At 40.9% G+C, this 15056-nt stretch overlaps 1 protein-coding gene across 2 annotated transcripts in view; it reads left to right on the forward strand.

Annotated features, from left to right (window-relative positions):
* The first annotated feature begins 97 nt into the window (after positions 1 to 97).
* Positions 98 to 15056, forward strand: part of LOC139054078 (leukocyte receptor cluster member 1 homolog) — a 31241-nt gene continuing 16282 nt past the window's right edge. The window contains exons 1-6 of one of the 2 annotated variants that reach the window (XM_070530599.1): positions 98 to 280; positions 817 to 916; positions 3265 to 3417; positions 6027 to 6144; positions 7319 to 7382; positions 11553 to 11667. In XM_070530599.1, coding sequence (XP_070386700.1) covers positions 258 to 280; positions 817 to 916; positions 3265 to 3417; positions 6027 to 6144; positions 7319 to 7382; positions 11553 to 11667 — 573 coding nt within the window. In that variant the 5' untranslated portion in view covers positions 98 to 257. The remainder of the gene's footprint in view (positions 281 to 816; positions 917 to 3264; positions 3418 to 6026; positions 6145 to 7318; positions 7383 to 11552; positions 11668 to 15056) is intronic. The other variant, XM_070530600.1, reaches the window with a different exon arrangement.

Below are 15056 nucleotides of genomic sequence, written 5' to 3' on the forward strand. Positions count from 1 at the left end.
AAGTATTTTCACCTGAATTTTATTGGGTGTATACAGCATGATATTGCTTAATTATTTTTATATCTACATAAATGTTGTTGTACAGTCAACAACCAACCTCATAGAGCCAAAGCAAAGCGAAGCCAAAGCCGTGTGCAGATACGACGATAAACGACGACGCTAATGATTGCAACAGTATACAGAGCTTTAACAACTTCTAGCGCACTATAGCAATAGTGAACTTGTGTCTTTGCGTTTCTTTGCCGGAGTGTAACGAAATGAATATTTTGCCTAAAAAAAGGTGCGTGGCATTCAGATAAAGAAGCATTTCTTACGTTGTAGTCCCTACTAACTTGCATGCCGCAGCTTGGACATACAGCCATACCACACATGAAACTACAGCTCTATAGTTTCCTGTATGATATGGTCTTACAGCCAGGAGTTTTGTAGCATCCTTGCTCTACGAAAATTAAGGTTGTAAAACACTGAAGTGGTTAGAAAAAAAATTCTGGTAATAGTAGCTTTATCCTTGCATTCTTGCAGCACGAACTGGGTACCTATTTTGTTTAGTATCCGTTGGTGAAATCTTTTTGAGTGCATACGATTTGTACATATTGTAGCTTCGAATTGATATTGATGTGTTGCCAGCATCTACTGCGTTTAAATGAGCATGGGTCCTGTCACGCTGGGATCACCCCTTTCTCGTATACGATGGAGATGAAGGTTTGATCTGAATGTTGGCTTAAAATCTGCGCTATCAGGACAACAAACGGAAGTGCGCTTTATGATGTTTTATCAAATATTAATTATGCTTTTTACTGGCATCTAACCATACAGCTGGCATGTTCGCACCAAGCGAAACATTGACCGTGTACGCAAGGATGAAGCGCTTGCAGCTCAAGAGGAAAAAGAACTCCAAAGGAGAATTCAGCTCGCGGTAAGTGGTACTCTGCGTTTTTTTTTTAAATTTTTGCGTGTCTTTGTCTGCTTCTGTCACTGACGTCAGTATTTGGATAGTAGAATTCGCCAGTTTGTTGAGGGACAGCAATGAAGTAAAAGAATCGCATACGTGCAGTGACAAGGCCATTTAACTCCTTCACAAGGTCTGTCTCCATTCATTGTATTCAACCTTGATGCTTTATACTGTTGTAATGTTACATATTAAAAACATGTTATAGAAAATTTTCTGTCAGCCTTTGATATTGTAATGTAGGTTTCAAGGTTTCACTAGGCCTTGCATTGTAGTTAAATATAAAATGCTCCTTGCTAGACTTTCAGAACTTGGTAAAAATATAGTGACCACCCAGTAACCATATAATTCCGTCATCAAACAATCTCAAAATGTTTCTCTTGTGCACATAGCAGGAAGCTGGAACTTCTGCTCTTAATCTACTTATGCTTTTTTGTGATAAAAAAAGAAGCAATACTAACCATGCTTCATTCCATTATACAGAATGTACTTTATTCATTTAGATGTCATCAGCAAGAAGCGCAACAGAGAAAGGAAAGGAAGGCAGTGTAGCAGAGAAAATGTACTGAATCAGCATGGTGATTTGTTGTGCAGCTAAGCACAGCTGTAGCAAGAACTGCTGCACCAGACAGAAGCTTCTCCTTCAGCAAGTCACTTGTCATACGCAAAAGCATAGCCTTCACCAGGGAAAAAGTGCCGCTTCCAGAATTCTAGGTAGAGGGAAAGCTGAAAAGGAACTTTTGGATTATTCTAGGTATAATAATGTGGACTGCTTTGCAAAAATTATCAAGGGAGGGGATTTGTGAGATGGTGTTTTGTGAGATAGACAGTTTTGAAAGTTTCCCTAGGAGTGTTGCATATGCACCTTCTAGACAGGCGCTTTTATTTAGCCATTAAACGCGTATCCATGTTATGCGAGCAAGCACTGTCAATGAAAACAAATATCAAGGCCCTTAAGTTCATTAATGGCGTGCCTCATAATCAGAAAGTGGTTTTGGCATGTTAAACCCCATAATTTAATTTAATTAAGTTCATTAATGTCATTACTTTCTAAACCAGTGACTCGCCATGCTGGTGTAATGGTTATGGCATTGTGCTGTTAAGCTTGAGAGTACGGGATCAAATCCTGGCTGCAGCAGTTGCATTTCGATGGGGGGGGAATGCGAAATAGCCTACATGCCATGCATTGGGTGCACATTAAAGAACCACAGGGAGTAAAAATTAATCTGGAGTCTCCCCACTATGGCATGCCTCATAACCATATTGTAGTTTTGGTTCGTAAAACCTCGGAATTTAATGTTTAGCTTTTCCATACCAATGCCACACATGCATATTTAATGGTATTAAGTGCTTTGATGATAATACATACAGCATATAGCTGTTTAGTGTGCTTATGGACATCTTACTGACATATTTTAACATTTGAGCCTTTGGCTTCTTTTGCTCTAGTAATGAGTATTATACTCAAGTCAAACTTGTGCGGATTTTATTTTTGCTCATTAAATTTTCTGCATCTAAACTGGGCAGTTTTTGTTCTTCAGAGATTTCTTAAAATCAGTTTATGAAATCTCATTTGGCAACGCATAAATTTATGAAAGTTTTAGCTGGTGCTGGCTTATTAGAAATCATCTTGAATAATTTTAGGTTTCCTTTAACTTACTGTCACTGATATTAAACTTGTGTAGCAAAGTTGTTATTTCTGGGAATGTCATCAGAAGTGAACAAACACTTACACTAAGGACAACATAGGGGAAATTACTTGCGCTTAATAAATGAAATAAAGAAACGATAAATTAATGGAAATCAAAGTGGATGAAAAAACAACTTGCCACAGGTGGGGAATGATCCCACAACCTTCGTATTATGCATGCGATGCTCTACCGATTGAGCTACCACGGCGCTGTTTCCCCATCCACTTTCTTGAATAATTATGTTTCCTAGTAGAACCCTGGGAGCGTTAGCCAGCGCCACCACTCACAAGCCTTGGCGATGGATGGGGAACATCCTTTCTGCCACATTTCTGCCATTTTTTTTCATCTGCTTTCATTTCAATTAATTTATCATTTCTTTATTTCATTTAATAAGCACAAGTAATTTCCCCTATGTTGTCCTTGGTGTCAGTGTTTGTTGGCTTCTTATGATATGACTAATAAAAATCGGGCCCCTCGCCTAACCCACTTTCTTCTTGTTTATTACTGGAAATGGAGGTACAATATGCTGTTTGTTTTTATGTTTTTGGCCATGCTGCCTTGAAGTACAGTTTTTTGAAATGTGCATTGCTTGTGTAATCTTTGACCACTTCTTACTTGCTGCAGGAGTCAGAAGCCCGGATCAACTTCTTGCGTGGAAAATTGAAGGGAGAGGGCCAAGAACAATTTGACTTTGAGAAAGCAGCAACTGCTGAGGTTGCGACAGACTTGACATCAGGTGGCCATTTCAACTTCTTCAAAGATGTGGAAAAGGCTGAGGTACTTTTGTGTCCAATCAACTCATTTTTTAATCTATTGTATGCTGTTAATATTTAACTTCTAGTTCAATGTGGACGAACTGTGTCCTTTCTGGGCTGTAATACTTACTGCTGTATGCATTGGGTGAAGGGCATTGAATGCTTGCATCACACAAATGCTTACTTCCCATCTTCAATGTAGTTATTGTGCCACATGGGTGTTGTGTTGCAAAACTTAGGATACAAAACAGGAGTGTTTGGCTGCTACCAGGAGCTAACTTGTAGGCAACCCGTGACGGTGTGGCAAGTAAACAGGCAGGCAGCCCTGCATAGATGAGCTTCTGTTTGCAAAAAGAAAAAGAGAAACTGTGTACATTTCGCATCGACACTCATTCACCTTGAAGGGGAAGTTCAATGGGCACATAGTTTATCCTAGTAAGTCGTACTAATAAACATTTCAAGGTAGGACGCCACCTTTCAATTCCTGCATTAAGTTCCTATGATGTAATAAATTTTGGCAGCATCTTCTCAAGGTTAGTTAATAGTTAATAATTAAAGAGGGTACATTAATTTTAAAACATTTGAGTTTTCCTGCACAACAAGACACAAATGCGTAAAACTGCCTTGAGACTAAGACATCACCATGATCCCATCTGTGCTGCTATTTGAGGAAGGAATTCAAGAAATTCGATCCTTTATTATTGTTTTTTTCATTTCATCTCTCAGTAAATAATATTTTTCTGCTGAAGAATGGCAGCTAGAATCCCAAAAGAGTAATGTATAAGTCAAAACTTACTGTTTACCCTTTGAAACTGACACCGTTGAGTACTTCACACTAATTTTTGGCACTCTTTGGCCGTCCCTGGTCCTTGCAGCATAAGATCCCATTAATCGTCACCATCATCAAAACGTACTGTTTTTCTAAAGTGACCCATTAAGTATTTTCTTTGAGAAAAAAAAAGTGTGCTCACAGGAGGTGGCCATGAACAACACTGCTTCCCTGTAAAGGGTAACGGTTCTATTAAAACTTACTTATGTGTGACACTTTACATAGGACATTAAACCGACCACTTGTGTAAGCTTTGAGGGCTAACGCTAAGTAATGGCAATTGGTATTACAGTTATAGAAAGTGTAGCCAACCCACTGACATAGTTACAAAATTTGAGCGATACTAATTGAGAATGTGAATCAAATTGTGACTAAAAATATCAAGGTTGCACATGATTTTAGATTGAAACTGAAGACATGACCTGCATAAGCCATTCTCTTAACACGTCATTTTCAGTATTTTCCCCTCTGTAATCCCTTTATGGTTGGTTTATCTGGGACTGAGACTTAGAATTGCTGCTGAGTAGCATTTCTGACATTCTTATCTTAGTTCTTATATTTCTTTGAAGGCCCTACAACAAAAATTCAGGACTGTGTAAAAAGCTTAGTTTCAGATAGTGTCGATATGGAGTAGTTTCCGTGCAAAATTTCATGTTTTAAATACTAGTATGCGCGTCATGAAAGCTTGCAAAAATACTTTTTGATGCCGAAGCTGAAAACAAGAACTCCATTATTATTGCTCACTGGAAGTCACGCATAACTTAGATTGTTGCGAACCAGCGTGGCTCCTCGGTATGACGTTCGAGATTAGATAGTGCCAGCTGCACACTGAAAAGTCTCAGAGGTGGCGTGCTGGGAGTTATATCATATACATTGACCACCAGATGCACACGTTATCAGCTTAGGTGCTATTGGAAAATTAGAAAGGCTGCTAATAAGAAAATGAGACAGCTATCAGCTTTGCAGATGTGCAAAATAGCTTCAGTAGTGTATATTACTCATCTATAACCAGTTTAGTCAAAGTGAATTTAATTGAAATTAGCCTTCAAAACATCAATTCAATGATGCTTTCACCTTCCTTTATGACATCTACAAAAGTTCATGTGGAGCAAACAGGATATTTTGTTCCTGCTAGCTGTTTCTGCAGTCTATTTTCTACAGTTCTTCGGTATGCAATCTTCTGCAGTCAGCTGTAATCTGTGGCTTTCATTTTTGTGTTACATTCAACTATCATACAACATTGCATGCCTACTCAATGATTTAAAAGGCATGTATAATTGTTGAAGCTTTTGTCATATTTGAAATATTAGTTTCTCAAGTTAAGCTGCTTGATCCATAGGAAACTTATTGAAGTGTTGCACAGTATTACTGATGACAGATGATGCTATCTATTCCAATGAGAGTGCCAAGGAACATATTTTTTTCTATTATGATTGTCAATGTTTGGCCTTCTGTTCTCAGCATGAAAATACTTCATGTTGAGAACACAAGGGTTTATGGTGCATGTGGCTTTTGTCAGCATCTTTTGGTACCTTCTTTCCCTTCTTTTGCCAGTGTGACTTTTTTTCTAAGTGCTATGTTTCTACTAAAGTTATTAGTACTTATCCGTACATTAGAAAACTGAACGATTTGCAGCTTTACGTATAATTTAGGTGGAAAAACAAAACATGCATTCTTTTACTTATATTTACTGCCGTTAAGAAATGAGTACCATGCGTTTTTGCAAGATGCCTTTTTTCTTCTAAAATTTGCTCCTCCCTGTAATGTCCCCTATTTCCTTTGTTCTCTTCCATGTGCACCAGCGGAACCTGCATTCTAAAAATGAAGATCGCGAGAAGGAAAAGAAGACAGAAGTGGAAGAATATGAGAAAAAAATTGGCCTACTCACGTATTTGGGGCAGAGCTCAAGTGAAGCCTCTGGTATGTCTCTGCCTTTTCTGTCGTCATCCGACAGGCAGGTATATAAAAACAGCAGGAAGCGAGGCTGCAGAATTGCACCATTGAACATTGCATCTGCCCTTGAATCAAAAGGTGCAAGGGATACTTCTTTGTATCGTGCTTGTTCACCTGGATTTCAGGCTGTGTGGCCAAGTCGCTTGGAAATGTAACTTTTTAACAAATTTGGTAGTTTGAAACTATATTGCAGTTGACGATAGATTTCAAACAGTTTCAGTTGTTTGCAGCATCTATATTTTTTCTGCTTTTAAAAGAAAGCCCTCAAAATTTCAAAAAAGCTGGCATGGCCTCCGACTTATGCATAACAGAAGTGCTGCTGCCAAACACACTGTGTACACTCTAAGAAAGTTGCAGCTCCTGGTGTTCTCTTTGTCACTGTTGGTATTGTCAAGTGGCTCCACCTCTAGCATGAGAATGTGGTTAAAATATATATTTCTTTCACTGGTTAGTGCTTCACATAAAGCTGCATTGGTGTTAGTGTCAAAAGATTATTTCATGTGAATTGTTCCTAGAGCCAGCTCGATTTATTGGGTTTCCTTCAACATTGTCACTGTTGTCCAGTGATGTGAAACTGTATTTCTTCAAGTTCACAGTTGTTTTCAGCTTGCTCTCATTCTTGCTTGAGCATCATGAGTGATTTTTGCACAGCTGCTAGCCATTTGAATATAACTGCTGATGATTTGCTCTAGTTTGAGTCGTCCAGTATTCAAGGTTCCAAGATTGCTGAATAGTCAAATTAAATGATGTTGAAACAATGAACTTTGGCCACATTTTCATTTTAGCAGATTATTGAAGCTTTCATGCAAGAGATTTGAATGGAACTGTTATGTGCCACTAGCTTGGGTGGTTAACTTGCAAGCTTTTGCAATCGTATGAGGGAGTGCCCAAACTAACCACAGTTTGTGTCCTTTACTTCTATGCATCTTTGTGGCTACAGTTTATAATGTGTAGTGACTGTTCCGTTACTTTCAGTGTGTGTCCTAAACAGTTGTCAAATAAATGTTCAAATATGAGTGTCTGATTATTCTGTGTAGCTTGTTTTTTTGTGAGAATTGACTTGGAATGCGAGTTGTGTTTTGCATGGAATGTTTCTGCCACTTACTAATAGTGTTGATTTTATTGTGTTTTTCATCCTTAGGGAGTAAACCATGGTTTACAGAGTCACATGAAGAGCGCTTGCAGCTTCATGAGGAGTCAGAGAAGTTAGTTTTCTCTTATATTTCTACAATTTTTGCTCTTACGCTGCACCTTAAAAGGGCCATGACAACGAATTTTCAAGCATGAATTGTGCATTGCATGTTGAACAAACTGTGTGTTCCACGGCAAGCTGGCAAATGTGGATGTATTCAGTGTGATAGAAGATTTGTATTTTAATTTTTGTAATATCGTAGTTGAACCATGCAGCAGTCTGGTGACACAAAGTAGTGACGAAATGAAATCGTATCCCGACTAACAGCTTCTTCATTGTAATGGAAGCTGGTCTCAAAGACCGTGTTTTTGTGTACTGCAAGCACTGGAAATGATTGCAGGGCCTGGAAATACGCCATGGCCGCCATGGATTGATTAATTTTTGCGTGTTGGTATTTGTGTTTTGATTGTTTTATCGCGTGAGTTTAGGAATTGCGGACACAATTTAACGGCGACATATATTGGGTGCCAGAGCATGCAAAGCAAAACATCCCAAGTGATCTCAAATTGTTTTGGAACAGACGACACAGCCGTGGTCTCGCTTTTGTTTACATCACACAGTCCATGGAAAAATGGCGGTCACTGGGAAGGACTTGCAGCCAGTGATTTCAAATAGAAATTTTGATTGAAGATATGTATTGAGAGCCCAGTTTTTTTGTGTATATGACCACATTGGACCCTCTACTCTAAATTACAATGATAAACTGAGAATAGTCCGATGACTGTGTTATGGCTCCTTTAAGTATCTGATTATTTGCGGTGTCAATTCATGTGTGATGTAAAATTTTGGTGCACCATGCATTGGTGTTTCCAATATTATTTTACCTGCCCGCCGTGGTTGCTCAGTGGCTATGGTGTTGGGCTGCTGAGCACGAGGTCGCGGGATTGAATCCCGGTCACGGCGCCCGCATTTCGATGGGGGCGAAATGCGAAAACACCCGTGTGCTTAGATTTAGGTGCACGTTAAAGAACCCCAGGTGGTCATAATTTCCGGAGTCCTCCACTACGGCGTGCTTCATGATCAGAAAGTGGTTTTGGCACGTAAAACCCCATAATTAGAATATTATTTTACCTAAAAGCTTCCTTACTGTGCTAACTGGAAGTGCAATGTATTTCACCAAAAATTTAAGGGCGGAAGTCTTGAATAGGCACTAGAGCAAGTTTCAAAATTCTGCCCCATCTAACTTGAATTCTACTATTGCACTAGCTCTCTGAAGGCATTAGTTTAAAAAAATGAATTAAAATGTTTTATTGAGTAAGGTATGATTGCTTATCATGGAACTTGTAACGTCCACTTGCGTAAATCGTAGCTGCTGAAAGGACCACCACACTGCACTGGCAACTGCACTGTCCTTAGCAATTTTAGTTAGCCTTTGCTGAAGCAGCCCATATACTAATTTGTCTGTGCTTTCACCAATGTAAAAAAGTAAAGTGAACTGTACTTGGTTATGGCATCAGAGAGCTGTGAGCTCGCATATATTAGGGGTGTGATGGTAGGAGACTAGGCTGCAAAATAGTTTTACTGCAGGCATGCCGTGCTTAATACTAGAGCTGTGTGCAAAATCTAGCCTTTGCTTTCATTTGTCCTATAACTCCTTGAGTTATCGAGCACACAGAAGTTACATTGTTTGCCTGTTTATAATATGTGAAAAATGAATAGTGTTACACTGGAATCTTAAGTCACCAGGATGTCAGATAATCTGGGAGCTGTATAATGGATTAATTTATACTTTTGGCTTCATTGATCTGGCCACAAGTGATGCAGATGTAAACTCCTAAGTAGTCTGTGAGCTATTTACTTGTGGCCATTTAGCATAAGCAGGGTGTCTACCAACCGGGAAAACCAGAAATTTTCAGGGATTTTTAATAGTCTGGAAATCCTCAGGGAAAACTCAGGGAATTTGTGCTTCTAATAGGGAAAATTAGCTGTAATTTTATTGAAAGGGAGTGAAAGTCGCGGTAATGCTGGCTCCAGTAACAGAGAGGAATTGTAACAAATTTACTTTGATGCCCTGTCGTAGGCTGGAGGAGTTGCCAGTATACAGTCAACGACCGACTTTCCGGATGCCCGATAATTCGGACGGCTTCGCAGCACAACCACGTACCCATAGAGTCAATGTATAAGAAGGTTTGAAATTTCAGACGCAAGAACCCTTCGCCGTATGATTTTTCGGACTTTTTTCCTTGATCGCAAGTCTGAAATGGCATTAATCAAAGCCGCCACCGCTGCCATTTTGATAATCTCTCCGGCTTGAATCGGTGCTCTCGCACGCAAATCCGCTGGCAGCCGTAGCCATCACCACTGCAGCTATGGGCCTAGCTGCTTCAACCTTCATTATTAAGCTTCCTCCCGTTTGGTGCCGTGTTTTTCATTGAAAGAATTCCCCGCTGTCAGCAATGACACCGACTCCACGTTTGTAATCCGCGCGATTGGCTTCGGAGCTCGGAAAGCTCGGCATGTTGGATAATACCGGTTCCCGAAAGTTAGCCTCGCCTCTGTACAGAAATGTAACACGGTGAAGCATACGCAATGTATTGCGGTGAAGCTTAAGCGTAGGAAGGGACAGTTGTCGTGGGACACAGTATGTATACCTTAATTATACACGTGTACACCCGCCGTCTCCTGTCACAGTATGACCACCGATATGCGTAATAACTGTACTGGGAGGCCATCAGAGCTTTCTTTAGACGTGCCTGTGGCGATTTGAGCCCCTAAGGGCACTGAAGGACTTGCATTCTAGGGAGTCCAAAAAATTGGACATTGATTGCACAAGTGACCAAGGGTGCTTCAAATGGTCCATGGGGCCAATGCACAGTGGAAGTAGGACGAGAACAGAAAGCACCTACACATTGAGGAATGAACAGGAGAGGAAGCATGGTGCTGCTTCTTTGAAGGAACTTGGGCTCAAAGAAGAAAAAAAGAAGTGTTGACTGACGCCGAAATGCAGGTGTCCCTCATTTAAACCAAAATTAACTCTTTAAAGCAGTGAAATGCAACACTGAGGTGTTGTGCATGGCCTGAGAGTATGTCAGGACAGTTGAGGTTGACCTAACAGCTGTTGAGAGAGAATCTCAGTTGTCACAAAGTTTGGGCCCCATACCCATGAGCTTGCTGTCAATTAATAGAAATAGGTCATGTTCAAAAATATTTGCTTCTGTATGCATCTCTTTTTTATTCGTATTTGTGAATGTTTGATTTGATTCGCAATGGGTTTTACCATTTTTTTCAAACGAGTTTTATTTTCTGTGCATTGCACTACCCACACCCTTCTGCTTTCTTTTTGAATAAAGTAAACACTACTCCTTACTATAAAAATTGGATTAAGTTTTTTTTTTAATTTTTTAACGTGCTTACTTGTGAGCGACAACATTGGGCAACATGGTGTCAGCCCATCTTGACATAAAACAAAGTTCTGTGTTACTTAGGGAATTTTGCTAATCCACTCAGGGAAAACCTGGAAAATTCAGGGAATTTAGAAATGTCAACTTGGTAGACACCCTGATAAGCTATGTAAGCACATCTCTTACACCCTAAGAGGTGGAGGTAAAGCTCTTCAACAGCTACAGTGCCTGAAATCATAAGTTTGAAGTAAAAAATTATGGAATGTTGCAGAATTGATCATGGCTAATGATTGTAAAATTTCTTTTTAGAAACTTCACTACTTAGAAGTAATCATAGTATTCAGCAGTTAACTAGTGAATGCCTACCTGATTTATAAGTATTCTCATGGGCAAAGCTCTTTTCTGCCTTCTCAGTAGCCAAATTCCACAATAATATGCATTTGAACAAACTGAGCCAATAAATAAATAAAATTTAGAAAGAAAATCATAGTTGCTGTAAAACTGCATCAGAATGGTCTGCATGTGTTGAATATTGTTCGAGTGCTAGTTCTAGTTACCACAGGTCATCATAATTGGTGTGTGCATGTAAGATCATGTCATATAATTTTAACTATTATGCTTTATGCACTGACGAGTTTGCTGAGCCTGTTGAACACAGCATTAACTAGGGATACAAAATTTGGTCATAGGTTTTGGAACTTCTTGCACCTGTTTGCTTTACGGTGCATTGTGTTTGTTGGGGGATGAATAACCAAGCCTCACCTATAGAGCATTCTGCACATGCATGTTTTTTGTTATGTGTTTGTGAGCGTGATTTTTTTTCTGGTTGCTTTTCTTGACAGAGAAACTAAAGACTGCAAAACTAAAGACCGCATGGACCCACTGCATCTCATGAAGCACTATGTCTCCTTGAAGTGTGGCTTGAAGGAAAATGGTCAGAAGATCAAGAAGCTAAATGTGATTATTATTTGCTTTACTCTCATCTTTGTGGGCTACAGGCTAGAGTTAATGGGAGCGGGAAAATTTACTCTATACTTTAGCTGTTGTGCTTGTGTCACTAGAAACTCAATGGCATGCATGAGCAAACTTTAATTTTATAAGTATCTGTTGAAATTTGGGCAGAGCCGTTGCTTCCTCATTGATAGCTTCAATGGCAACACTAGTTTAACCTATTTAGCATGTACAGTTAAACCTCGATGTAACGAGGTCGGTTAAATCGGCAATTTGCTTTGTTATATCAAAATTTCGTTCTATTGAAATTCGACTTTTTATGCAAATAAGTACAGTCGCTAATCGATTTTTCTTACCCGGAAAGGAGCCACAGAATTTTCCGAATTATCGGGCAGTCGACAAAAACAAAAATGAATTCAAATGAGAAAATAATTCATTTTAATAATTTAGGAGTCTGCGATAAATGATACGGTTTCATTGCACATATGTCGGCAGTATCTTCTCGATGGTACGAATTAAGCAAAGCTCGCCACACTTTCACGAGCACTCCACTCCCGCAGGTGATAGTGTTGCCCATACTGGGATGACACTATCAGAAATAAAAATCAAAGCCCCTTAAAGAAGGATGGTTGAACGCAAAGCTTTCCTCTAATGCAAACTGAATCAAAGTCTAAAGCCAGCGACCACGCAACGAACCCAAGAAATGCTGAGCGACACGATGCTATGCATATGTGATTAGATTGCTTGTTTAGGATTGTATTTTTTGAAGGTTGAAGTTGAATGAAGACACATTTAATTAAGTTGCATAGCCTTTATTTTAGATCATGTAGCTGTTGATTACACGCACACACTCACACTTTCATGGACAACTCTACACTTGCGTTCACGTACGGCAGCCTCTTCTTTTGCCGTGCGCTGCATCCACGGCCTGCCCATGGTGACGGCCGGGAATGCATTGCGTGACACGTGTAATGCAATGCAGATATATACAGTTTGTCTGGGTAGCGTGGCGCTCAATGATTTTTCTTTAAGAAAGGGGCTTTGATTTTTGTTCTTTTCCAGATCCTAAGACAAGCCCGTGTTTATGTGCACTTGCCGTCTCCAGTAAGCAGGGAAGCTCAGTTAATCGCAACAGAGGTGGTGTGATGTCAAGCAGACGCAACTTGCTCTTCCAGTGAACTTACTGCGCATGCGCTACTCTTGCTGAGCTTGTCTCTTCGCGCCATTATCAGGTACTGACCGGCTGGCAAGTCGACGTTGGCACGGTACTGCGAATGTAAACTGTAGTGTTCTACACAGACGTGTAAGTTGACTTTCCTGCCCTGCGTTTTCAGCGCACACGGACGAATCAGTGAGGCATAGAAAGCTTCGCTTTAAAAGCGTCGGTAGGGGGCAGCGAATGCTTTGTTTGCCTCTCGATTGAACGGGTTTCCGAAACTTGAGATTATGCAACCTCCAATACTAGATGCACGGTAAGACAGCTTACATGGTGCCATGCTGTCTTGCACGTCCACTCTTTGCATATGTGGCAGATTACCTCTAAAGTAGGGTGCGCAGCTGCGTATACGCTCAGGCGCGCTTACACTCGTGCACAGCCACGGCCGAGACCCCCCCCCCCCCCCTTTCACGCTCGTTTGATCGCGTTACTGCGAGCTCGCTCCTCTCCCCCTTTCTCTTTGCACATGTGGCAAAGCGGCACTCGTGAAGCCACCATCTTTCTTGTCTCACCCTCGCACACTTTCACCCACTCCTAAAGCATAAAGTGCGCGGGGCGCGATAGGCACTCATCGCACTTGGACTTTATGCAGAACATGATGCGACTCGACTTTGGCAGTCGCTCTTATCACGCAGCACGCAATTTGAGAGGTGCGTTTGCAAGCACCCGCTTGTAATTCAATCATTTGACCATCTGCGTCCGCGGAAGTTTCCATTGTCTCGGCATTCCTTTGTGGTGGCAGTGAAATTTCGTTAAATTGAAATGGCATACAAACACACTTCGTTAGATTGAGTTTCTAAATACATCATGTTCTATCGATAAGAGGTTATGAAAAGTTAAATACTTTGTTATATTGAGAAGTTCGTTATATTGAAGTTCATTATATCGAGTTTTAACTGTATTATTTCATCTGAATTATTGTGTTTGATAGCAGCAGGTTAGGTAATACAGTCGCCGACTGATTTTCCGGACTCCAAAGATTCGGACATGCTCGATTATTCTGTCTGCTTCACGGCACCGCCATTCTCCCCATAGACCATAAAGTATAACAATTGCCGAAAGTTCGGACACCTTGCAACCTCTCGTCTGATTTTTCGGACACTCCTTGAGCCAACTCAATCAAGGGCACCATGCACCGACTCTGACCGGTGCATGGTTCGGCTAGCTGAGCACCATTTTTGTTTTGAACGGAGCCTCCTTGCTGCCCCACGAAGTGGCGCTACTGGAAATTTTCGCTCATCATCGTTTCCGCCTGGTTCGATAGAGTTGCTACAGCAGTTTCGGTCTCAGCTTAGTAAGCCATGTCACGACAATCCAGCAGCTGATTTGTTTGATTCTTTGTGCACGATGCTGCGAGTAGGCTACGTTTTTCGTTTGTGCGACTGGTGTCGGCGTGACGGCGTGATGGTGTTTGCTTTGTATGCTGTGTCGAGGTTGCGGTGATCCAACGCGGCATACTGAAACATCGCGTCAAGTTTCTAATGGCCCGTGCAGACTGCGCTGGGGCATGATGGCAAGCATGTGCCAAAAGGCCTAGGATTTGTCGCCTTCCAATGTGCTCCCTACTGACGCCGAAGATGTTCTGTGGGGACCTGCACAGCGGTTGCATTGCAATTCCGGACACCGTCTCATTTGAGTTTCACAGGTGCTGACATGCTGTACTGACATGTGCAGAACTCGATGACGGCAAGATCATTCGTCAGGTTTCTGCTGCACCGCCGGACGATGACTCCGAGTCAGAAGATGACGCACCACGTGCTACACTGCTGTCGCATGCAGAGCTAGTACAAGCAGTGACTATGCTTTCAGCCGCCTATAGTGACTGTACGACCCTCTCTGAAATTCAGGCTTATCTGATTGCGCATAAACAGAACAGCGTTCAACGGTGCATTCACAATTTCTTCAACGCTATTGCCTAGCCCGAATAAGTGCGTGGAAATAAAGGATTTTTTTTCTCTTTGTTTCTTAATCTGATTTTTCAGACACCTGTTTTTTCGGACATTTCCACAGTCCCTGTGAGGTCAGAATAAACGGTCGGCGACTGTAAAGGCTTTTCTCTCCACAGTTCAGTATCTTACACATTTGTGCAGAACCATACAAATAGCAAAAACAAAGATTTTTTTCCCATCTTTGTCAAATTCTTCAGAGTTGGAATATGCACCCTTGAGTTTCACCTAAC

The sequence above is a fragment of the Dermacentor albipictus genome, chromosome 1, assembly GCF_038994185.2.
Source record: "Dermacentor albipictus isolate Rhodes 1998 colony chromosome 1, USDA_Dalb.pri_finalv2, whole genome shotgun sequence".
Classification (NCBI taxonomy): Eukaryota; Metazoa; Arthropoda; class Arachnida; order Ixodida; family Ixodidae; genus Dermacentor; species Dermacentor albipictus.